General features: G+C 33.4%; 2 protein-coding genes across 8 annotated transcripts; both read right to left on the reverse strand.

The window, feature by feature from the left end:
* Positions 1-1,107: 1,107 nt before the first annotated feature.
* LOC147403561 (deSI-like protein At4g17486) lies at positions 1,108-8,762 on the reverse strand. Of its 4 annotated transcripts, none has more exons than XM_086439170.1 (4): positions 8,499-8,762; positions 4,882-5,131; positions 2,612-2,899; positions 1,108-1,699 (listed from the first exon to the last, which is right to left on the reverse strand). In XM_086439170.1, the coding sequence occupies exons 2-4, from the start codon at positions 5,090-5,092 to the stop codon at positions 1,455-1,457; spliced, it is 744 nt and encodes a 247-aa protein (XP_086295296.1). In that variant the 5' UTR covers positions 5,093-5,131; positions 8,499-8,762; the 3' UTR covers positions 1,108-1,454. The 4 variants fall into 4 exon arrangements, with proteins under 4 accessions (XP_086295296.1, XP_086295297.1, XP_086295294.1 ...); XM_086439171.1 differs by having other exon boundaries at positions 4,882-5,102; positions 8,449-8,762; XM_086439168.1 differs by having other exon boundaries at positions 8,449-8,761.
* Positions 8,763-13,889: 5,127 nt separating this feature from the next.
* JAC1 (J-domain protein required for chloroplast accumulation response 1) lies at positions 13,890-20,956 on the reverse strand. 4 transcript variants are annotated; one of them, XM_086439172.1, is made up of 9 exons: positions 20,119-20,954; positions 18,157-18,959; positions 17,463-17,884; positions 17,232-17,343; positions 16,992-17,065; positions 16,849-16,914; positions 16,685-16,762; positions 15,951-16,127; positions 13,890-14,276 (listed from the first exon to the last, which is right to left on the reverse strand). In XM_086439172.1, exons 1-9 carry the CDS (start codon positions 20,571-20,573, stop codon positions 14,238-14,240), a joined length of 2,226 nt encoding a protein of 741 aa, XP_086295298.1. In that variant the 5' UTR covers positions 20,574-20,954; the 3' UTR covers positions 13,890-14,237. The 4 variants fall into 4 exon arrangements, with proteins under 4 accessions (XP_086295298.1, XP_086295301.1, XP_086295299.1 ...); XM_086439175.1 differs by lacking the exon at positions 13,890-14,276 and adding an exon at positions 14,468-14,812 and having other exon boundaries at positions 20,119-20,956; XM_086439173.1 differs by lacking the exon at positions 13,890-14,276 and adding an exon at positions 14,820-15,258 and having other exon boundaries at positions 20,119-20,956.
* Positions 20,957-25,927: the final 4,971 nt, after the last annotated feature.

Here is a 25,927-nt window from a genome sequence, read left to right on the forward strand (position 1 = left end):
TTAAAAAAGAATTAAATATAAATATAAATAAGAATTACAAATAGACAGGACTGATACCCCTACGGAAAAAAAAAAAGATTTAAAAAAATAAAAATCAAACAATGTTTAGGATGAGGCATTTATGATTATGTCAAGGCTCAAAAGTTTCGAACCATTTCAGAATGTATAAACCGATTATTTCAAATTGTCTAATAATATTTTGATAATTTCAATTTTTCTCCAAACCATCTCCAAATGAGATTCTAAACCTTGATGATGATGATTGATAATCGGATCAAATTTGTAACGTTTTTAATATTCAAATTATTTGTTCACTATCCAACTATGGTATATCCGAGTTAAGTCCAAATACTTATCAGGTCAGGTGGAGCTTAGACCCATAGTTCGATTTGTTGGAATATTGCAATATATATAGCTTCAAGGTTGTGGATTCAAAATCCGGCTTACCCATCTGAAAAATGGAGTTGGGTCGGAACATACCCATTTGATCCAATTAAGATCCAATTAGTACTCAAAATCCGGCTTACCCATCTAAAAAATGGAGTCGGGTTGGAACATAACGACTTGATCCAATTAGTACATTTGTACTCTGATAACCATTAACACTAACATGCACACATACCTTGGCAATGCAAAGCTGATAGAAAGTGCATGGGACATGCATTTCCATGCAGGAGACGTTAAACATGTCCTCACATGGGTCCCTCAAGGAATAGGATGCACCAAAATATTGCCACCTCATCAGCAAGATTTTTTTATTATGTTTTCTTGACGGGAACTTCTATTTTCAAACCAACTTTTTTCTTATAACAATCCAATTGTATCACTAAATATCTAGAGTGGGATTAGAGGTTGGAAATCTCATGGAATGGAAGATACTTCCATCCGAAGGGAGAGCATCCATTCAAAGAAAAATGATTTTAGAAAGAAAAAAAAAAAAATCTCAGTAGTTCCTCCGTATCAACATTCTTGTAACATCTTGTACGCAAGTTACCATTATTGTGACTCAAGGCACATGAATTCCATCATCTTCTATCTACTCTATCTTACTGTATGGTTTTCGATTCGAATTATGTTTGCAAACCCAAAACACAAAAGACAGGGCTCTGAAAAAACATTTTAAAGAGTTCAAACGACAGAATAGAGTTTTACAAAAAACAATGAGTCTCAACCCCACAAACTGGGAAGGAAAAAAATTGGAAAAAAAAAATATATACATCCTTCTACTATTGACATACAAAGTAACATCACTCAGGGATTTTCCCCTCCTAGAGCTTATAAAGCAGGTTAGAACATTGACACTAACGTCTCTTTACTAAGAAAATCTCCCAAAAAGTTATGAGAAATGGTAGAAATCCCTCAGCAATTCCAACTGAGGAACACAATGAAAAGGAATAAGAAGTGACCGTCTTACATTTCCTTCAAAGGTGTGATGGAATAAGATGTGAATTGTCTTACTTTTCCTTCAAATGTACATTGTTGGATCTTCTAAATTCCCATGGTGGTAAGCACCCTTTCAAGGGTGAGTGTAGAAACATTGAAGATGTTGACAACTGTTTCTGTCGCATTGATATTGAAGACAAGCAGCTGAAGGCACACCGTAGCCTACTTTTCTCGTTGTCATAATCTTGATAATTGGGATCATGTCTCACAGCAGATACCTTAAGTGCTTCAGGAAGCAAGCAGTTGCAGAGTGACCCTTCACAAAGAATAAAAAAAAAAAGTTGAGCAAGCAAGCTACTAAGTGTTTACTATGTGGTCTGAAGTGTCCTAACAAGAGGATCAATATAAGATTGGATGAGAAACGGGTATGCACTGCATCATTAAGAGAGAGAGAGAGAGCTGCTATTGGCACCCCAACATTTACTTATTACACCCCTATTAAAAATAAAAAATAAAAATGAATGAATGGTTGAGAATAAGTAAATGTTGGGGTGCCATTAAAATCGCTCATTTTCTTTGTTAGATTTCTATTTTTAGGTTTTGGATTTTATATAAGCCAAATTCCAATCGTAATCAACTGCTGAAATTGTTTGAACGAGTGTTATAATGTTGAGATAATAACTTGAGCCAAACCTTTGTAGTGTTTGGATAGTGTGTTCCAATCTTTAATGGGGGTGTAATAAGTAATTTAAGAAATTGGGGTGTAATAAGTAAAAGTTGGGGTGCCAATAGCATCTCTAAAAAATATGGAAAGAAATTTTTTTTTTAAGAAAGGACATTGGCAATTACAATGTGTCTATTTGGTCAGGTAGCAAAACAATCCCACTAGTGTGGCGTGGTGTTGGGGTTTGATCATTATTGTCCAGTTATAGATGTAAGGGTGGGTGTGTGTGGGTGTGTGTGTGTGTGTATGTGTGGGTGAGTGGGTGTGGGGTGGGGTTGGGGTGTGTGGGTTTGTGTGTGTGTGTGTGTGCGTGTGATGATGATGATTCTAATGATCAGGCATACATCAGATACCAACACCCATGTCAACATCCATGAAACATTTGCGAACCCAAAATTTCAAAACAGGAGTAAATGCACTAAGCAAAAGACTCATTCAAACACGAACGACATAGATCCAACAACAAGGGGTGTGCACTGAGGAAAAACAAATCATAACAGATACCTATTTTTGCGAGTCGATTTACCCATTTAGGGATTTTTTTTCCAGTGAGCATGTAACAGATATCCTTGCAGAAATGGTTGCAGTTCTTAACTATCAAGTGATATGAATCGCCATAGTAGTTTGCAGAATGGCGTTCCATGAATTCCCTAACCTGTATCGGGTCCAAGCATGTCGTTCCCACGAATATCGACTTTCTAAACTTAAAGCCTGGGCATTGCCGAGGCTCAACCTCAAAAACACCACTTGTCGGGTAGTCATGAGCTCCAAAGGCATACTCTACGCCATGAACTGTAAACATCAATGAGACCCACCATAACATCTTTACGTAATTCAATAAATATTTGACAAAATGAATACAAGGTATCGCATGGGTATACCTACTTTTTAAAGAACAAAAAAATAATAATAATACAAATGATAAAGAAGATAGATAATGATCTCATTCAAGGCAGATTGGACCTCTAAAACCAATTTAGTCTAAAAATTACAACAAGAGTCTAATAATATTTTCTCTAAATGTTTTCTCATATAGATCTGGGGAATTAAATAACATATAGAGTCCTAACCACCCATTAGAACTTAATTTCCTCCTAGAAAGGAATTAATTCTCCAAACTATTCACATTCCACCTCCACGTACAAGACACCCATCTCCCACCTTTCCCACTGAAACACAAATACTCTTTGATAATGATTCTATGCTTCTCACCTATACTGACTAATATAGAAACATATCAATGTCAGTCCAAGTGAAGAGGAACATGTACTTTTTCTCCTATCATTGCTTCATATGTGGTAAGATTTCTGGAGGCATAACTAAAAGCTTTTTTTACCCTTCTTCTCTTTCTAACTAAACCTTTTTCCCCTACTTGTTCCGCTTAGTTGGTATATGAGGGCAGGTAAATCAGACTTAGCTTCATCTTTAGAAAGGGATGTTTAAGATCGAAACGTAAAAACATTTTCCAAGGATGAGGCAGGAGCTACCTAAGCAATCCATCCTGTGTTCTTGCACCTAGACACCCCCCAAGTAGCAATCCAAGTTTACACTTCTTCACACTATACCAAGCAACAGTAAGGGGGCAGAGCTTAAGGTCAATCAGATGATCCAACTTACTTCAAATGGGACTCCACCAAAACCTCATACAACCTTCCATGAAAGGTAACTCAGTGCCCTTTCACTAAATCAAGAAAGAACTTAAAAGTGGCATTTTCTCAAATAAAATGTGAAAGACAAAATGGGTACATGATTCAATGGAAGAGTAAGACCATGGAAACACCATCGGAAAGCGAGAGACCTGGTGCATCGAAGTATGGACAAACCTAGTGATCACAAGGTCCTGTCGATAGCATGTACAAATAAGCTTATAAGAGGAGAGAAAGAATATGTAAAGACAAAGAAAACGTCAACTATAGGAGATCAGCAGATCAGAGTGCACAATGAATCTTAGAGCCTCTTCGTTCATAAAGTCAACTGCCCCCTCTCATCTGAAAGAAGTGAGTTATGTTCAAGTCCCAGCACAGTTGGTCCTCCTGCCACACTGTAAAGTGAGAGACTAACAGGATTGAAGTATTAATAAACCAAGACATCCCAAGGTCATCTTGATGGTGTGTAGAAATAAACTGCTGCATCCTTCTAATCCATAAGGAGAAATAAATTATATTGGAGTCCCACCCACACACCACATGTACTCCTACACCTCTTGAAAAAACCAATTCATCAGGTACAGAAAATTCCTAGATTTCAAGTTGTTAGGGATATGAAAACCCAACAAGAACCTTATAAATGCATTCGTCAAACAAAGTTCAATAGAAGCATGTAGTCATCCTCCTTATTCCGAGATTTTCTTTAAAAAAACAAAAAAACCCGTTGAAACACCTAACAGCCCTTCTCACTTTAAGAGTCAACACACACACCATCTGTTAGATATGTATCTATTAGTTAAACTTGATAGACCCGAAATGTAATGGTACAAGTATATAGCATTTAACATATGAATATGTGAAACATAAGTTTTTTCGATCTAGGATGTTTCTGCACATGTATAGTACACCTATTTTACATATATTATCCATTGCTTTTATAATGATAACTTCCTATAATTATATAGCATACAACAGAAATAATAAACTGGATGAGAACAGATCAGCATTATGAGTTTCTTAATCGTAGATAAAATTGAGCTATAATCCATTTCAAGAGCAAAAGACTACAGATTTAAGCTACATTATCAAGAACCATAAAATCACATCCAGAAAATAAAGCTAACATACCTTCGACGCCAGAGTGAAAGATGCCAAAACCCGCCCAATAAACATAGCCATTCATGGGTGTCAAGTCGTACACATTGAGATAAACTGGTGTTCTGCCAGGACTAAGGCCTGCGGAACGCACTTTGGAGAACATACAGAAACCGGTTGCTGATTTGCCTCTCAGACGAAAAGGAACTATGGAGTTCCATCCCTTCTTCAGATCTGATTTCATGTTCCTTATTCTTTAGAGGAACCAGGAAAAGGTCAGTGCCTAGTTCCGACCGATACATGTAAAAGCAACAGAAGCATTAGCCATCCAGTATGTATACAATGAGTACATAACTACAAGTAAAAAACTAGAAAAGTGAAAAATAAAACAAAACAGAAAAAGGAGACTAAATCTTGTACTCAAAAGTGCTTTTTTCACTGGAACAGTACAACTATCTTGTTTATTGTCTCTATCTGCTTCTTCATACATGGAAGTTAAACACCACATAATGTCATCAATACTACACCAATTAACCACATGATTTAGAGGAAAAAAGGGTGGGGGGATACGGCTGATTGCTATAAAACAAGAAACAACCTAGATGGGGCAGAACATAAGGAATTAATGGCTACAAACTTCATGAAAATGTAGAAATGGAAATTGTGGTAGCTGATATAACTTTAATGGATAAAATTGTAGGTGAGTCACATTCTTCTTCATTGTGCGCTAACCTCGAAGCAGTGGTCCCATTTCCTTGGCTTGTTTGGGATGACGGGCTTCTTTCCAAGGTCCCTCTGGGATGTCTATGAGTGTTGTCATAGTGGGGAGTGGGCTTCCAACCGTTCAAGAGGAAGCTTTGGAGGCTTGTTCCTTTTGCAATTTGTTGGGGGCTATGGCGTGAAAGGAACTCTAGAGTCTTTGAAGCTAAGGAGCGTGAAGACCATGAGATTATCATTGATATTTTGGGTCTCCTTTTCCATTGGAGTTTAGTTTGTGTGGAAGCTAAAGGGAGCTTTTTTGAGGACTTTATAGGGAGGTGGGATTGGGTTTGTAATCGTATGGGTAGCTCTTAATCTCTGTTTTTTTATCTTTTGCTGTACTCTTTGTCCAGGTTGGTCATCTCAACCTCCCCCTAATCTTTAATAAAGATCTTTTCATTCATAAAAAAAAAATTGTAGGTGTTAAAAAAAACTAGGCAATGGTTTGTTGACAATAAAACTAGTGCTATGTGAGGATATACTAACCATATCTAGTGTTAATGAACCTCAAGTAGTATTAGGAAAAAGCATTAAGAAATGGTTTTGTAAAGAAATCGATTACCTTTTTGAAAGAATTCTCAACAAAAAACGAATATCTATAAGAATGACTTAAATGATCATGTAGGAAAACAAATACGAGGGATATACGAGGAAGCATGGAGGAAGAAGATTCAGAAAATAAATAAAATTGTAAAAAATGCAAGCTTTGAATTTGCAATGGCATCCAGTCATATATTAGCAAACCTATATTTTAAAAAGATAGTTAAACATTTAATTGACGTTTAGAATATAATGTATAGGAGATAGAACAAAAAGATCAATATGCAAAGATTGGAAGGTAATTCTAGGAAAGCATCAATCAAACAACACAAATTATGGAAGAGAGGAATGAAACTAAACAATACTAAATAAAACAGAGGTTGAATCTAAAAGAAACAAGGAAAAAAATGTGTACTTTATGGTTGAAATGATAAGTGAAAGGAATCTGTAACTCAGAGGCAGAGGATATAATGATGTGGGATGAAGTTCTCAAAAAATATCTAAAAGTAGCAAAGGGGTTCTTGGAGAGTCTAAGAGAAAATCAAATATGGAGACAAGGGTGGGATGATAAGCTTTGGTGGATCATTAGATTAAAGAGAGTCTAGTTCAAAACTTAACAAAAAACTAGAAACGAGGAAAGCTTAGACACGTGTAAAAATGCTAAAAAAGTATGGATGCAACTTGGGAAGTCCCTACCTTCTAGCCTGACACCTTAGGTCAGGCTTGGGTTGGGATTTTAGAACTCAGTAGAAATTTGGGAAGTAGGTGTCAGGTCAAGGCCTTGGATAACTCGATCAAACCTAAACGGAAATATCATTACATACTAGTACCTTAAATATTAATATGTTATTTAACTATTTTCTTACCTTTGGTTCTATCATCCATTAGGAATGATAGATTGAGGTCCATTGAATAAAAGTTATACGGTTATAGTGGATGTGTGCTTTTGGAGTGTTGTGATTGAAGCGTCCCGTTTAAAATAATAGGCGGAAAATTTATGAGATGTTAAATTGGATGTGTTTATAGAGCTGAATGTTGGGGGGCGGGGGAGAAAAACCAACATTTTTATAAATCTATAACAAAGATGAGGATGCTAAAAAAGACAAGCAAATGGCCTAGGCAAGAAAAAAATTATAAGCATTCACAAACATATAGGTTTAGCCCTAGGAGCATCTTCAATCAATTTTCAAAACTCCAAATATAGAGATGGAGACCTCCGAACCTAACTCCTATCTGTCTTCATTTTTGAAGTTACCCCCTCTATACCACTATTCACACCTTCAAATATAGGGGGGAGAGAAATTTTGAAGGGCTTCCCTAAATCACTATTCACCTTTTTTTAAATACCTATTTTGTCCCTCTTTTTGCATAAATGCCATTTTTGACCTTCTCTTTTCGTGGAACATGTTTCAAATACCATTTTTGTCCCCAACCAATTTCATCTTTTTCAAGTGAATGAATAGTGTTTTAAAGAATGAATATTGGTTTAAAGAGAAGGCTGGTTGGAGTTGAAAGTGGTTGAAAGTGGTTTGGAGGGACCTCATTTTCAAATTTGAAGAAGTTGCCAATTTGATGGAAATATTTGAAGACTTGGGTTGGAGATGCTCTAATACATGATAAACTAAGGAATTTATAGTTCATTCATGTGCAATGAACATCAATAACAAACCCTGTTCTAAGGAGAAGATGAATTAAGGTGGTGAGAGCTGATATGATTCATATGAACACGCATGAATTAATATAAGAGAAGAATAAGAATCCTTCAACCAACCTCAAAATTTTGTGTGTCAAGGCTTTGACCATGACGAATTGATATACAAATCAAAATATGCTAATGAAGAATAATAAAATTTGGTAGAGGTTCCAGGGTTGTGTTCCCCCTCATTTTCCCTATATTATCTCATCTTCTTCTTAATGTGTGTTGAATTACTAACTTGAATAGAATTCTTTAGAGCCCTATAACTCTTGGAAATTTTCAAAGAATATCCAAGTCAAATAAGAGAACCCAATGAGCAACAAAAGAGGAAAAACAGAGAAATTAAGATAGCAAAAAGCAAGTAAAATAGAAATCCAATCAACCCCATCCTTCAAAAAACAGATCTTCCGCATAGAATCAACAAGAAATTATAAATAAATAAATAAATCGAGACTATCTAAACAGGAGATTCAAAAAAATTCAAAGAGAACACCAAATGAAGAACTTAAACGAGACAAAAAACAGAAGCTTTAGGAAAGAAAGAAAGAAAAAAAAAAAACTGAAAACCCATTGAAGAAAAATGGAATCCAGAAAAACCCACTTACCCAATTGGAAGAAAAATCCATTAGAAGCAAATCCAAGAAAACCCACACACCTTCAGATGTAAAGACATGCAAGAACTCCTCTATTTTTCACAGCAGAAGCAGAAAAACCACCTGATGTGAGAGGCTTGGTTGTGAGCCGAGAAAACCCACACATTTCTCACAAAAACCGGAAACCAGAAACCACTACTCTTTAAAGGGAAAGTGGGAACAAAAAATTTGCCCAGATATCTGGAAGTAAAGAAACGCAAAGACTCTCCCTTTCTCTGTGTGCTTCCTATTACTGCTTAACTACAGAATATTTTCATGTAAGAGTTAAAAAGACCTCATTTATTCTTATTTAATAGTTCCAGAAAACAAATATATATATATATATAATTAATTCATTTATTCTCTGGAGCTACGATGCAGAGTTCTTTACTGCTGTACTTGTTATTTGCTATGGTCAATAGTGAATCCATAGATATTTCCTCAAGATACATAAGTGCACATCTTTCATTAGAATTGTAATTGTGTATCCCGAGGAAAGAGGTCTATGGTTCTGTGTCCATGCCACATCAGCCTACTATTGATTGATATTAGACTTTCTAATTAGAAAATCAACACTTAAAAAATTACCATGTAATCTTCGAAAATTCTTTAATTTAAATTAGAAATAAGCATTTTAAATAAATGAGTATGTGCATATGTCATCTTCTAATTATTTTAATAAAAATATAATTATTTATATAAAAATATATAATATTAAATTAATTAAAAAGATTTACACGTCTAATATGAGATGACTCAAATAAGTCAACTTAATGTGGGTATGTTGAGATTGGATACCTAATTTTAAAATCATCTAAGTTATTAAAATGGGTATTTAACCTCTAAGGATTAATGAGATGGCTAAAATTATACCTCAAGAAACAAAAGTCTTAGATTTGAATTCTTCCTCAAGAGCCACTCTTAAAGTTTTATCCCAAAAATTGTTGGTGTGTGCGAAAATTGAGCACTATAAACATGATTTTAAAACTTGCTTTCATGTCTCATCTTATCCATGCCAAATATCGAGTCGTCTCGAAAGAATTTTTTGATATGTTTGAAAAATCTTATTCAAAAATGAAAAAAAATAAAAAATTGAACTCGGAATTTTAAATCTCGTCCGAAAAATTGATTTGTCAGTTTATCTCGTCCATGCCTGATACCAAGACAACTTGAACAACATGTCTCGATCTCTGATGAGTTTTGAAACCATGACTACAGATGCCCCAAGGATTAGTTGGTGCTCTAAGAAACCATACACCTCATTTCAAAAAATTAATATTTTAAACGGTCATGTATTTTACCAAAATTCGTGATTCATCCAAGTTTTAAAAATATCTATCACAAAAGTTATATATTCATTTTGGTATTTATTTAATTTTAACAAGATGAGTACCCCTACTAGACTGAATTTCTCTTTGTATCATGTATTCTCAATTTCATACTAGTAAGTTATATTTTCTAAAAATCCATTTAGCTGAATTTATCTTTATACCATTATTTTCAACTTGAGCTGAACCATTAATTGAGATTGACAAGAAGAATCGATAAAAATAAAAATAAAAAGATTGACAAGAAGTCTAAAATGGTAAAATTGCAAATGATAATAGAATGGGTACCCATTTTGATAAAAATAAATACCAAAAATGGGTAATTGATTCTTGATAAACATTTTAAGAACATTACTGGATCATTCTACTTTCCCATTGAAAACCAAGTCATTTACAATTTCTACATTAGTGATTAAACAGGTGGACTGTTTAAATCTAGTCAAAAATGTCCACGTCATCCATCAGTACAAAATCCTGCCAACACTTGCAAGGGTTCTGGATTGCCACTCCAGAATACAGTGCATCTCATCAGCAAACGTGGTGCTCTTCTTCCTTCTTATGCATTTATTTTTATATTAATGACAGTTATCAAACTATTTTGTTGACAAAGACGGCCAAATTATTTAATATAAAATAAAAACAGAAACAACCAACTGAATTTCACATGAACTACTCCTCATCGAAATTTGAAAGGGACACCACTATATATATATAAATAAATGTATTTTTCTTTACCAAAATGGCATGTGTTACAAGGACATTAAACTGCATTAACCTTTTCCAGCCTGAAAAAAGCCTTAGGCCCTAAATATAGTTCTAGTTTTTTCATAATTTTATAAAAAGAAATGTTGGGGGACCAAATGTGACCCTACACGTTTTGGTAAAAATAATAAATACCATAATGGATATTAACTTTTTTGATAACCATTTTTTTTTTATATTTTATGATGAGATTATCCAAACTGGAAGGCCCGACCAACACCAATGTGAAAACTGACCTTTTAGAACACTATATCTGATTCAAATCTCCCAGGTACACGTAATACCCCACCAACCACACATACCATCAAGACAAGATAAGTATTTTAGAAATATGACAAGACCATTCATTTTGTCCAATTTGTGATCATTTTGATAATTTTTTCAATAAATAGCTAATCATATGGGGTAAAATATTCATATGATTTCTTATTTTATGTATCCATAAGCATCAAAGGCTGATGACAAAGAATTTTCACTATATAAATTTTATTTATAATGATAAAGGATAAGTACGGTCCATACGAATTCATTTTAGTTAATATTTAAATTTTCTAAAAATAGTCTTACATTTCGTTAGATGACATGCATGTTACAAAGTTAGACTATTTATCTCTCTGTTTTTTTAAATAAAATCTTTCTTTTGTTAATTATAAAGAAAATTCTATCCTTATATAAAACTAAGGTTTGTAAATGGGTAAATTACTATATCGTGAGTTGAATATGACGAAAATATAATTCCGACTAATTGTTCATCTAAATTTTCAAACACTTGAAGAGTGAGATTGCAAGTTTTTCAAGATGACGATCTCGCCACTATAATTATAGTAGTGAGATTGTTAATAATAATTTTTTTTTTCAAAGTGACAATTTCGTTGGCTTATAAAGAGACAATCTGGCAAGGACATTACTCTTTGGTGAGATTGTCACTTTAGAAGAAAAAAAAAATATTAACAATCTCGTTATCTTATAATTACAAGATCAACACTTGAAAAACTTGCAATATTGTTGTTCATGTTTTGAGAATTAAAATAAATGGTGAGCCAGAATGGGAATTCCACCAAAAGTTGATCAAATTTTCTCTTTGTAAATCATGTGCAAGGGCAGGCATTTTCCACCCACTAGTTAAATATAAAAAGAAGAAAACAATTTTTCATACTCTAAAAACTCTAAAGGTGTCCCCGATATTATGATAACCAGAAAAATATTTATCCTAGGGACTAGGCTGAATCATGCAACGATTTATATCTCTCTGGGGCAAGGCTTTGACGATGATATATATATTTCAACAAACAATCTTAGGGGGACAAAATGGAGTCAAAACATTTGTCCTATATGCGTTAGAAGTTTCGGATTGAATTAATTTTTTATTAGGATGGTCAATATGGTGAATAAATCATCCTCACAAAAAATCAGCCCAATATAAAACTTCTAACCCCCAATAAAATTATTTTAAAATTTGGACCAATCATTTTTTACCAAAAATTTGTAAATCACTTTTGATGGACTTAGAAACTTTAGATTAGGATGATTTTTTGTGAGGATAATCTAATCACCATTGAGATCATCCTCACGAAAAAATCAGTACAATTGAAAACTTCTATCCCATATAGGGCAAATGTTTTGTCCCCTTTATTTTGTTTGTTGAATGCACTCCATCTATATATTTAAGTAATAACTAAAATTAAAATCCTGCACCATGCTCCTAAGATATTAAATTAGAAAACTGCTATGGTCACACCAACTTTTACTAACAACAACGCAAGATGTATGCAAAATCTTCAATTTTGTATGGATTGGGGTGTTCTTAGTAAAAGTTGGTGTGACGATAGAATCTCTCTTAAATTAATGATCAAAGATCAAAACACCAGAATTAATGACTTTATATATTTAAGTAATGACTACATGATCTCTACCAATACTTCTAAATATATTAAATTAATGTCCAAAAGATCAAAATATCTAATGTAATTATCAATGTCCAGAGAAGCTATTTCCCCAAAAGCATCTCTTATCAAACAATAATTTTGCAAATGTGATTTCATTCCTTCATCTTACACTTTTTTTTTCCTTTCCGTGATTCTACGATGAGTCAGTGATAATCGGACTCCCCAAAGGCATATGACATGGCATGTGCTAGAATCATAGACTATATGCCTCGGGATACTCAACTGCACACCCCATAAATATGTTTAAACGAAGAACTAAAATCTATTTTGAATATGCCACGTGGGGATCTCTGATTATCATTACTCTTCTTTGACGTAGGAAGCCCCTACAGATCCTAAAAAAAAATTAGGAGCAGCTTAATCCAAGAGACACGTCCACTCCACAACCATGTCTTTGTCCAATACTTTCTTTTTTTTACATTTTAGCGTGAGGAGAAGTTAAAATAAAACCAATCAATTTCTCTAAGGGGTTGAAAGTACAAGGACACTATTATTAATTAGGAAAATGCTGAAATAACAATGTTTTTACTGCGATTCTCACAAGTCTGACGTGAAAGGTGCACATTAGCCATAGATGTATTTCCTCGCGATACGAGTAAAAATCATCTAGGGTTATGCATACATGTCCACATCAGAATTGTGAGAATCACAGTAAATTCTGTCACCCCAGCATGACTCAATTAGGTCTTGGAGGAGAGGAAAGAATTTTAATACATTTGATCATTAGTTTAATACCAACATTACTCTTAATATCACATCTAAGTTTATGCAATCTTAACCATTGAATGCTTAGACCATCTTTTGGCAGAAGAATATTAGCATTATTTAACTATTGGATGAATCTGTTTGTTTGTGTGTGGGCCAAACATTATTAGATGGGCCGCAACGGTAGATGTGGCCCCATTAATTTTGCAAGTGTACCCAAAATAATTAGATTGTTCAACATTATCTCCATATAATTCTATAAATTTTTTATAATAAACATCTGAATATGAAATTGTACTTCAAATGGGCATAGACACGAGGGTTTGTTGGTTGAGACAACGCAATTCAACTTTGTGATCGTGAGCTCAACTCCGGCTTACCAACCAAATATATATATTGTACTTCAAACCATAATTTTAAAATTCAAATGTTCTTCAAGTTGAGTCAAATTGAAAATTCACAAGTCAACTGGGCAATTCGAATTAAAATATTAAATAACTTAATGTAATCTTTGTAGCTAAATACCCCTGATTTTTCTCTCCAAAATCAAATGGTAAGTTGGACAAGACAAACATGACTTGGATCTCAAACGAGTCGAGATTGGGCAAGACGGAAAATCTCATTGCCTCCAAAGACCAAGAGTTTAAACCATGGTTGTATGTCTAATCTCACATTCATAACAAATATTCTTAATTATCAAATATGGTCTAACATTTCTACTATACAATACAACCATGAACACCCTTCCTGGATGAAGACAACTTTAAATGTGATCTCAATAGCAGTCCTTTGATCTTTGATGACACAACAGAAGATTCGAATATAATGGATGATTGCCAGTTTTAAATGATTCAAATCTTCATTTCATTGAAGATTTTCTAGAATCACTTGTATACACACCCCTCTATACAGTCAAAACCATATACACACAATAAAATTAATATACTTGAACCAATAGCACAATGTCATCTCACTTCAATCTTTTGTAGAGAGAAGATAGATGGTATCAAAGCAATCACAATCAAAATGAACCAAGTGAATTGAAATGTGTCCAGGCCTCCTGTGACGAGAAGCAAATTAATAACCATATCAGTTGAGATTCACACTTCATAAACATAACACACAAATTTCTATAGTCCGTAACTATATTTTATAAACAACGTATCAAGACACAGATGCGTATGTGAGGTGTCAGGGCCCCCCATCCAATGGGTTGCACCTATGAAATCCCAAACAAATAAAGACCCGATGAATGCAACCATCTGTTCTGTATATTGTTATTGAATCTTATTTTGAGCCTCCAAAAGAACATAATAGATAGAGGTTATGGGTCTGATTTTTGATTGAAGAAATCTCTAGTTTATATGGTCTCTCTTGTACACAACCAGCTTTCCATTGTTCCGTAAAAATCTTTATACAACAACAGCAAAGCCTTATCCGAAAGATTTACTAAACTAATCTTGTTCCTTTATTCCACTATGTATAGCAGCAAGTTTTCTGTTATTGAAAATGAGTTCATATTTACTTTCGCCATATCCATCCATATTCTTTTTGGGTCTTTTTCTTGCTCTTCTAGGACCTTCATCTTGAAAATCTCTTCAAAATGAGACTGTAATCAGCCTTTGTAGAACATGCTCAAACCATCTCAGTCAAATTTTTCTTGGTCTATCACTAGCTTTTTTCTATAGTTTCATAAATATCTTTATTTCTTCTAAATATTATTGGGAACCATGTTTGTTTCTATAGAAGCATCTATCGGAATCAGACAGCAAATGATAAATCTGCTACTTGGAGTGCATCCATTTAGCTCAGTTAATGATGGATTCAAGAGAACATTAGCTTTGGTGAGTGATGGCCTACTTTTGGCTTTCTCTTGCGGTTGCGTAAGTTGGAATTCCAAGTGAGTTGGAAAGACATTCAGCAGACAGATCAGGAAAGAGCTTTCAAACAAAGAAAGAGTACCGCACTTGCAGACTTTCACTACTTTTAGCTTGGCTTGACTTGACTACCGGCAAGTTGAGGATTTAATGGATTTGTATACCCTGAGCAAATTGTTGACAATCATTTACCCCAAAAGACCAATCTGATGGGGAAGGCACAACTATGAATATAAGAGGGTCACAGATTGAACTTGGGCACGATACGTGAGCATGTCGGAAGCGGAGGCGGATAACACAATACTCAACACTCCCCCTCACCCATAAGGGTGGAAAATTCCTTCAAGGAGATTCGCACCCTTGACCTATACAAACCTAGCGCTCTGAAGCATGTTGACAACCATTTACTCCAAAAGACCGATCTTATGGGAAAGGCGCAACTATGAATATAAGAGGGTCACAGGTTCAACTTGGACACAATACATGAGCATGTGACACCCGGGAGCGGAGGTGGATAACACAACAACACAAATAAGTTGTTGTGGTCTAATGGTGTTACCATTGCCAACCCCCACGTGACATAAACTCAGTTAATTCTGACAAGCTTTGTAAAATTTTGCAAATTTTTTGGGTTTTATACAAAAATGATATTTATAGGTTTCTTCTGAAAATCCATCATCTTCAACCTCCCTAAACTTGTTCTTGAGATTTGAAGAAGATAAAATGTTAGAGGTCAAAGGGTAAATATTTCACCCTAGAGGTTGAAGACAATGGTTTTGTAGAAGCATGATTTTCATTTCCAATCGCATTATCAGATACCACCTTGATGTGCACTAAACGTAAATTATTTCACTAACCTGCAAAATGTCAAAGACTTTTTCTGCGATATATTTTTGATGCGGTGCAGCACCCTTCTGCTGTAGCTTATCTGGGTGTAGACACAGTAATGCTTTTTGATAGGCTCTCTTCACAGAATTTCCTTCAATTATGTCAACAAGGGGCACTGGTTTCCATCCACTCTCAGGCCAAAGAACCTGTGTATATGACAATAGTTTAAGAGAAGAAACTTCAATCCTTTCAAAATCCCATTGTTTGGAGCTTTGTGACACATTTTCATTCATTGAAATGTTCGGTAAATCAAGAAGCTGGTCCTATCCTCAAAATTTACAAATTATGGAATTATAAGCTGACTTTAAGTAACCAACTTCAAATATTAATTTAAAAATAAAAAAGGACACTCAACTCTCTAGCACAATTAAGCATTATTAAATCAGAAGTCATTTTAGTAGTTCCTATGAAATAAATCTCATTTCACAATTTAAAAAATAATGAAACGCGATAGGCTCTTATGATCAAAAAAAGATTTGGAAACTATTCTGACCTTTTGGACCTGTTTTAAAGAGATCAGTACTAGAACGAAAGAAAAACTTTTGAGTTTGATTTTTACAATTTCTGAAGAAGCTTTCTTACAGCTTGGAGACCAAAAGTGAAAATGTAAGGGAATTTCTTTTCAGGAGAAGCGCATGTGCAGAATACATTCAAATTTGACAACAAATACAGTTAGCAATCTTAGTCTGTAAATATTACTGACAAATTGCATAGTTGATAACAGTGAGCGGATATTTCCTTCCTTTCCATTTGACCACTGTCTTATTTTAACATCTGAAACCTGCAGTATATCAAGTAACATAGATTAATGCCGATGGGAACCAAAAGCAACACCCTTAAAGGAAAAAATAATGTAGCCTGCATTACTTGGAGTTCTTCATTGTGACGAGCGGGTTGTGGTTGATTGTTCTGGTCATGACATAATTCTTCCACCTGTTTCAAACCCAAGAAAACTAGCTTTTCATGGGAATCCTAGGTATAAAATCAATTTTAATAGAAAATTCACATACCATGGAATTGAGATCTACACAATGGGAATCTTCTATAGTATCAACTTCAGCCTCAGAAATTTTAGAGATCGATTCTGACAAAAAAATTATATGGATGCATTATTACAAGCTCATAGTATCCAAAAACGGTTCAGTTCAGGAAAAAACAAGTGAAAAATCATGAATAGGGCTGATATTTTGTATTCCAAAATATGTAACTGAGTCAGATTTCTCATCCAATAGAAAATAAAAAGAACTAACCTGAATGTAATGCTGAGGTGTCCTTCCTTTCACAGCAAGTATTATCAATTTTATGTGCTGCATTGTTTACACCTAAATGAGGTTTCACTGATTGTTTCAGAACTTGATCTACCTGAAACCATTATTAAAACTTAGTATGTTTCCAGGACTAGAAAAAGATATTAAAGCAAACATAAGATTATGTACAGAATTAGTTTACAAAATCTACCCAAATGATTATAAGTTACATACCATGACAGGGGCATCTGTTAATTTTCTGTTATTCTTCGTGTTGGTCACCTCTTTCCCATCTGCCTTGGTTGCACAAACACTTTCTTGATCATCTGTACATGCACCAATGTCTTTGACTCCAGTTCTCTGACCTCGAGTTTCGGCATTAGTTATGGGTTGTGTGGGTTGTGAAGGAGTTTCCTGATTAAAAATTTTGACAAATTCTTTGACTTTTCCCTTGACTCTGTTGCTGACAAGTTTGTCTTCCGAACTTATGGGTGAATCTTGCAAGCTAGAGTTAGTCGTATTGGCAAGATTCAATGTGATTCTTTTTCCTACATGTCTCTTTACCTTTTTATGGTCATCAGCATCTCCAACTGATGTATCCTTGCTTTTCACTGAACCTTCTTTCACTCTAGCCTGTTCAACTATCTTGTCATTTTCTGCACACAAGAGAATGGATGTTAACATGGCTAGGTTCGTATAGGTTACGGGTTTGATTCTTTCCAACCCTTAAGGGTGAGGGGGGGAGAGTGTTGAGTGTATATTTTCGTCCTCTCTTGGGTGTGTCATACCCCAATTAAACCCCGTGACCCTCTTATATTCATAGCTCTCCCCCTCTCCAAAAGATCGGTCTTTTGGAGTAGTTGGTTGGTTAACAGGAAATATCAATCTGATCAAATAAAGTCAACCTGATTGGTATAGACATTATTACCTTGACTATCAGAATCATCCTTGAACAGGCAACGCAGAGGTTTCAAGTCGGTTTTATGTGCTTCATGCTTAGAAATCAGTATCTCCTTCTCTCTGCCCTCACATAAACTTATGTCTATCTCAGCACCCAATGTTTTAGAATCAGAGTTATTTTCTTTCCCTGAGTTTTGTGAAGGGTTGCTAACAGGAACATTTGTTTTAATACTTTGAAAATTAGTAATGGGTTTTCCAGGTATTGCAGGAACCAATTCCTCGATAATTTTAGGTGAATCTATTCCATCTTTCTTTGTTGGAGTGAGAATCAAACTAATATCTTGGTCTTCATGTTCCCACCAAAAGGATTTACTCGCTGCCTCAACACCTTGCAAAACAGGAACGGGTAATTCAGTCAATGGTCTCTCAGTTTTTTCCCTATGTTTTGAGCTTGAAAAACTTCCTCCCCGAAGAGGCACCACCAATGGTACTCCTTTGCATGCCCATTTGTAAATAGAGAAGTGGAATTGGCTGCTATTGTCATTAACTTCTGAACTACTTGAATCCTGTTTGTTAGATTTGGTGGTTTTTGGTGATCCCTCCTCATTGAGAGACAATTCATGGGATAAACGGCTTTGACGAAAAGGCCGAGCATCATTGCTCGATCCATCTTGTCCTTGGATTATCTGGGATAGAACTCTAGATAGTGAAGCACGTGGGGAAGATGGAAAACCAAGTCCTGTCGAAGCACTCTCTTTGTTCCTAAATGGGCTACGAGTTGGAGAAGCGAATGGTGGAAAGTCTTTCTCTTTTCCGAGTTTTGTGGGGAGACTGGAAATTGTAAAAAATGGTTGGAATCAATGAAAAGAACTTTGCAACCAATGTAACTGAAAATTTTGCAATCAATGTAACAAAAGGTCATATAAATCAGCAAAAAAATAAAATTACAACAAACACATAAATATGAAAGAAATCAATGGTTTTGATCCTAAAAATGGAATCGTCCATCTTGAGATGTTTTTTCCTATAAAAAACTACCACAGACCTTGGTCACAGTTTCATAGGAGCGTCAAGTTATCTCGGGAAACCATTTGAATAAATAAAATAAAATAAAAAATATTCACTGAAAAGAAAATTTAGATAAAACCAATGTTTTAAAAACCAGAACGATAACCAAACCGAAATTTTGCTCAAATGGTTGAACTAAGTTTCGACTGGGGTTCAATTCAATTGGACCGATTTGTATTTATTAAATAATTTTAAATATATAAAATCAGAAATCAATTCTGGACTCTTTCATGATTCGATAGAAACAACGCAAAAGGATTAAAAGTTTTCTTGAAACCTTTCTATTTTCTCCAAATCTTCAAAGGTTTTTTCACCTTCTGTTCTTTAAAAATCATAATAAAAATGATTTTAAGTTATAATAATATTTTAGATTTCAAGAACCGGTTCATGAGAGCCAATGATTCTTTGTAAACTACTAGTGCAGAGTGAATCGGGCCAATCCTTGATTAAAATCCAGCTGCAACTGGTCGGACAGTAGGTCTGGTTTTTAAAACACTGAATAAACCCAAAAAGACTAAAACAATCAAGCCAGCCCAAAAAATTGCGCCAGACCTCTTCAAATGAATTTGAATTGTACATATACGTTCTAAACATAGCTCTTGATATGGTTGAATTGCAAAATAGAATTCATGTTTCTGACTCCAAATAAGTTGGGATCAGGCGTATATGATAACAATTATGAATGATGGTGATGCAAAATTCAAAAACAAGAATGAAATAAAGTTATCCAGATATATATTACAGAAACAATATGACCAAGGATTAGTATACCAATATTGAGGCAAAGGCACATACACATATATGCTACAATGAGATTTTTTTTTTTCAAAATTAGAATAGAATTATAATAAAGAATGGAACTTTTTAATAAACTTAATAAGTTTCAAATCGCTATTAGTTAAAGCTTATAATTTGTGCAAACCTGAGCAGTGGAGGCATTGAGGAACCTCCGGACTGTTCCGATTGGGGTGGCTGTGGATGGGCAGGACTTTGGATCTGAGAAGTTGGCGCCGAAGAGAATGGATCACGACTAAGCTTTCTAGGGGTTGAGGTCGAAGACTCATCACCTCTAAAAATGTCGTCGAAGAAATCATCACTCTGATATCTCCTACGATTCCGAATTTCCTCACCAAACACTGGTTTCTCACTCAAACCAGACCAAGGACTCCGATAAGAACTTGTTTCTTCATCTCCTCTAGATGATTTCGAATCACCAAGACTGTGACGCCAATCATGGATAGAAGAACGCCTAGGAGGACCACCGAATACGTCATGGAAATCTACATCTGAGGTTCTTAGCGGGAGTTTAGGCGAACCGAATGATTTTCGAGGACTGTAACCTAATAATACATGATCTCTATGTGAAAGTCTCTCCATCTCAATCAAAGAAACAGATTAACCGAAAAAAAAATCAAATTTTCCAAAAACAAAAACACGGCGGGAAACATCAATTGGTTCAAATTTTCTTGCTTGCAATGCGAATTCGAATAGATTTTAGAAGAGCTTTGAGATGGATTCGAATTGGGAGAAGATTCAGATGAGTTTTGGAGATGGATTGGATGAAAAATGTGGTGAAATTGTAGAGAAGAAGAGAGATTCGAAATTGCAGAAGAAGACGAAAGAAGTGGGGTTTAGGGTTAGATTATTGTGGGAGTTTGGAGCCACAAATTAGTGGAGAGAGTATCTGGAGTGGATAAGAAAGTAAGGAAGAGTGGAAACATTCCTCGTTCGTGATCGAGATAAGAGAGAGAGAGAGAGAGAGAGAGATTCCAAGTCTCTTGGCGCCCGTTTTCAAGAAGGAATTTTTCTGAAAATGGCAAATCAATTTTTTTGGTGTAAATTATTTTAATTAAAAAAATACACTTTGAGCCCTCTAATTTGGTGTACTTCCATTTTGACCTCTAATGTTTTGATAATTATACTTACGTCCCTTATTGTTATCTAAGATTCACTTATCCCTTCCATCAAATTGCCGTCAACCTGAGTGTTAGGTTCCTTTTATAAACATTTGCCCTTTTTGAAATGTTATTCTTTTTTATAGATAAAAATATGCTCTTAAAAAATTGGGTATGGATTCTATGAATGCATAGGTGGGGTATTTTAATTTTTGTTTTAAATTTTTTTTATTTTTAATAAAAATTAATATGAAATAAGAGGGTAAAATAGTAAAATAACATTTGCACTTTTACTCCATTAGTGAAAAGGGAGATAAGTGCAATTTTCAAAACATTAAAAGTCAAAATGAAATTATACCAAATTACATGGGATCAAAGTGTAATTTAAATCCCATAAAAATGAGAGAACTGCTATTAGCAACCCAACTTTTACTTATTACGCATAAATTCCTTAGATCCTTTATCACATCCCAATTAAAGATTGAAACATACTCTTCAAATATTAGGAAGGTATGACTTAAATTATTATCTCAACATTACAAAGCATATAACACTCCTTCAAACAATTTCAATAAGAGATAATTATCAAGACGACACAATAAAATTGAAAATTGATCAAAATGGCATATTATTTATTTTAATTTTTAAAACAATAAATTATTGTTTTTGAAATTAAAATTTTTAAATGATTAGTAAACCTTTTTTTTATTCTATAAAATAGTAAATACTTTCCTTGTTTTGATTTCAGCAAAATAATTTAAAAAATGTTTGTTTTACAAAATATTTAATTTTTACCTATTTTAATTTTTAAAATGATAAATTGCCAATTTTGAAATTAAAATAAACAATGTATTGTTTTGATAATTTTTCAATTTTCAGTACATGTTTTGATAAATTACTCTTTCAATAGTTGTTTACATTTATAATTAGACTTGGATAAAATCCTAAATCCATAAAATAAAAAGTCTAGCAAGAGAGAGAGAGAATTTCTAGTAGCACTCCATTTTTTATTTATTTTCAATTATTCATTTATTTTCTTTATTTTTAATTTATGTGTAATAATTGAAAGTTGGGGCGCCAATAGCAGCTCTAAAAAAATAAGGTGGGTGTGGGTGTGAAGTGTGAACGAGAGAGGGGGCAGTTTAGACCCCTCTCAATTTTAGACACCTCTGTGTGGTGGAGATTTGAGATACCTTTGTCTTTTACAAATGATGACATGTCCGTTTAATCGTGTTGCCCCCTCTCTCTCAATTTTAAGCACCCTATTGCATTTTGGTAATATTTGTGACAACCCCTTATGTTTTCAAATGATGGCATCCCCTTTGACCCATTAATAGCAAAGGATTGGACATGCCAATTATTTGTGGGGCTTCAATTAGGTTAATCAGATAAATTCGCTATAAAATGAGGCAAAGACAATTGACGTCTTTGAATTTCTTATCAAAAATCATCGTCTAAAACCTCCCTAAAAATCTTATCTTCTTCTTGAAATTTGAATGTTGAAAACATATAATTATTAGATTGAAGGGTAAAAATGTTTATCATATTTCATGATTAATTGATAAATCATCAATTAATTCTTTAATTTGTCAATTTAATCAACTAGTCTATCATTCGAAGAATTTTATTTTCTAAAAAATTTGAAGAATTTTGTGACTATGTTTTGACTTTGTTGCTCCCCGACTGACTTATGAAACTAAATATATAAAAGGAAATGCTAACGTCCAAGACTTTATTGGGATGTTAACATTGTCCAATATTTTTTTCCCAATAATACTCGCATCGTTTTATTTTTTAGTGAAAAAGACAATGACATATTAGTCTTTTACACAATAAATATATTTATTAAATCATTAATAAATATATTTATTATGTTAATATTGATTGTCAAAACATTTATCAAAAAAATATATTTAATTCAAAATACTTAAATACTTGTAGTATTTATTATATTAATACACTCTTGTCTTTTTCACTAAAAAGACAAAATAAGGAGGGTGTTACTGGAAAAAAAATGTTGGACAATGCTAACATCGCTATGAAGTCTAAGATGTATATATATATATATATATTACGATGTAGGCTTCCCTTTCTCATTTTTGTAAATATTCAAGATTCAAGATACCCTTATGCTTTTAAACTCATAACATGGCATATTTAACTTTATTATTCTTGTTTAGGCTGACAAAAGTTAACCTAAATACCCTCATTGTCAAACTATATTAAGAAAACTAATTTTTCGTCCTAAACAAATCATCTTCAAGCTCTATTATAAATTAGTTTTAACCTCGTTGTCAATCCATTTCTTTGAACCTTATCTTAATCGATTTTAAAAAATCGTAGAATTTTCTATTAAAAATTATATCCTCTTCTATTTCAAAAATCCTATTTGTTTCTTTTTAGTTTGAAGGCTAAAGTAGATTTATCTTAAGGTCGAGGACTAGGGTAAATTTTTTTGACTTAAAGAGTTTGAAGAAGATTGATTTTTAAAAAAGAAATCAGATAATTTTTCAAATTGAAACAAAGGTATACATATATAAAACGAGAGTATTGAGATTATTTTTAATCAACATATTAGAGAAGATCAACATTAAAGGGCATATAATTGTTTTGGTGAATATTGGAGACATCATTACCCCCCTTGACTTGGATCTTTTCTGACAGGTCAAAGATAAATAACCTAATTAAATGCTCTATTCTTCAACCTCTAACCAAAAATTCTTTAATTTTTTCTCCTAAAAAATCATGGTCAAGCTCTTTGACCTTATTGACTAACCATATTCCTTCCCCCGCACAAGAAAATCCTAGCTCTGCCCATACCTCCATGTTTAGGTAATATTTGAGATGCCCTTGTGCTTACATGCTGATGACAAGCATCCTCTGCCTTCTTTGACATAATAGTGGAAAATGATATACATATACATATACATATATATACACGTATACATATAATTGTTTTGGTGAATATTGGAGACAACATTACCCCCCTTGACTTGGATCTTCTCTTACAGGTTAAAGATAAATAACCTAATTAAATGCCCTATTCTTCAACCTCTAACCAAAAATTCTTTAATTTTTTCTCCTAAAGAGTCATGGTCAAGCTCTTTGACCTTATTGACTAACCATATTCCTTCCCCCGCACAAGAAAATCCTAGCTCTGCCCATACCTCCATGTTTTGGTAATATTTGAGATGCCCTAGTGCTTACATGCTGATGACAAACATTCTCTGCCTTCTTTGACATAATAGTGGAAAATGATATACATATATATATATATATATATATATATATCTACAACGAGTAACAAAAATGGGCAACTAAACAAGGTTTAATCCATTTTTTTTATAGGATTGGTTTCCACCAAATTGGTATTGCCCTGTTCAATAATTTGGATGAGTCAAATCTTTAGAAACCAAGCATTGTTTGATCATATGTATTTCATCATCATCATCATCAAAGCATATCCTAAATATTTAGGTAACTAAATAAATCATATTCTTTCACTCAAGCATGTTTAGAGCCACATCTATTGTTATTGAATATTTCATTTAATTAAGAGTATTATCTATCTCTATTAATATGCCCATCATTTAATCAACATTCTCTTAATTTATTTCATGTTAAAATTATTGCTACACTTTTCAAATTCATATATTAAAAAAAAAAAATTCAAGAAGAGTGATGCTAAATGGACGTTGTTTTTGGCCAACGCCCCTTTCTCTCTCCTGCCTATAGTGAAAAAAAAAGAAGAAGCAAACTTTCTGCTTTTAATGTCGTCCTTAAATTTTTTTTTTCTTTTTCAAATTGATTAGTAAACAGTTTGAATTTGGACTTAAATGTTTGTATAGTAGGTCAAGTCCAAAACTCACTAGTCATTTTGAACAAGTCAAACAAAAATATATTAAATTTATAAATATTTAAAATTAATTTTTAATATTATAAATAAATAAAAATAATTATTTTTTATGTTCCTCACAAAAATATTACAGATGGTGCCTTAACTAGATTTTTGACTTGACTTGATAAATTTTGAGTTGACTCAATGAGTTGTTTTTTAGTTTCAAGGCCGAGAGAGGCACGAAATCCAATTGAGTCAAATCAACTTGGCTGAGTTTTGAGCAAAAAATCAGGGATCGAAATGATTATTTGGGGGATCAAAATAGAAAAAAAATATATACTTTCCTTATTAAGTTAGTAAGGAAAATTTCTTGACCGCATCACTTTGTGGCACTCAAAAACATGATTTGATGCCATAAAATTGTAGAAGAAAAAATTCTAAGAATTTTGAAAAAAAATTCAAAAAAAAAAAAAAAATTTCATTGTAGAATATGAATTTTAAATTTGGGAATTCGTCCATTTTCAACTTGGATCACCTTTTAGCATCTAAAAACACAATTTGATGCCATAGGGTTGTAGAGGACCAAAGTCTAAAAAAAAAATTGAAAATAAAAATAAAAATAATTTTCACAATTAAATTTAAATTTTAAAAATAGGAGTTTGATGGTCAACCTTAGTCACCTTTTGGCATCCAAAAACAAGAGGAGAGGACAATATTCTCAGAATTTTGAAAATAAAAAATATATATATATATATATATATAATTTTTATCATTGAATTTTAATTTTATATTTGGGAGTTTGGTGGTCGTTCATTCTTAAAATCTTGTATCAACTCAAATTTTTATTTTATTTTTTTAATCTCCTTTTCCATGAAATCTAGAAGGTAACTGGTGTCGGATTTGCAATGTGATATTCCATGTGGACCAAAGATCATTAGTCAATTTTGAAATCTAACTTAGTAAGGAGGCAAAAATATTGATGACTGATTTGATTGAAA

This window comes from Akebia trifoliata, chromosome 4 (genome assembly GCF_017979445.1).
Source record: "Akebia trifoliata isolate Shusen 1 chromosome 4, ASM1797944v1, whole genome shotgun sequence".
Taxonomy (NCBI): Eukaryota; Viridiplantae; Streptophyta; class Magnoliopsida; order Ranunculales; family Lardizabalaceae; genus Akebia; species Akebia trifoliata.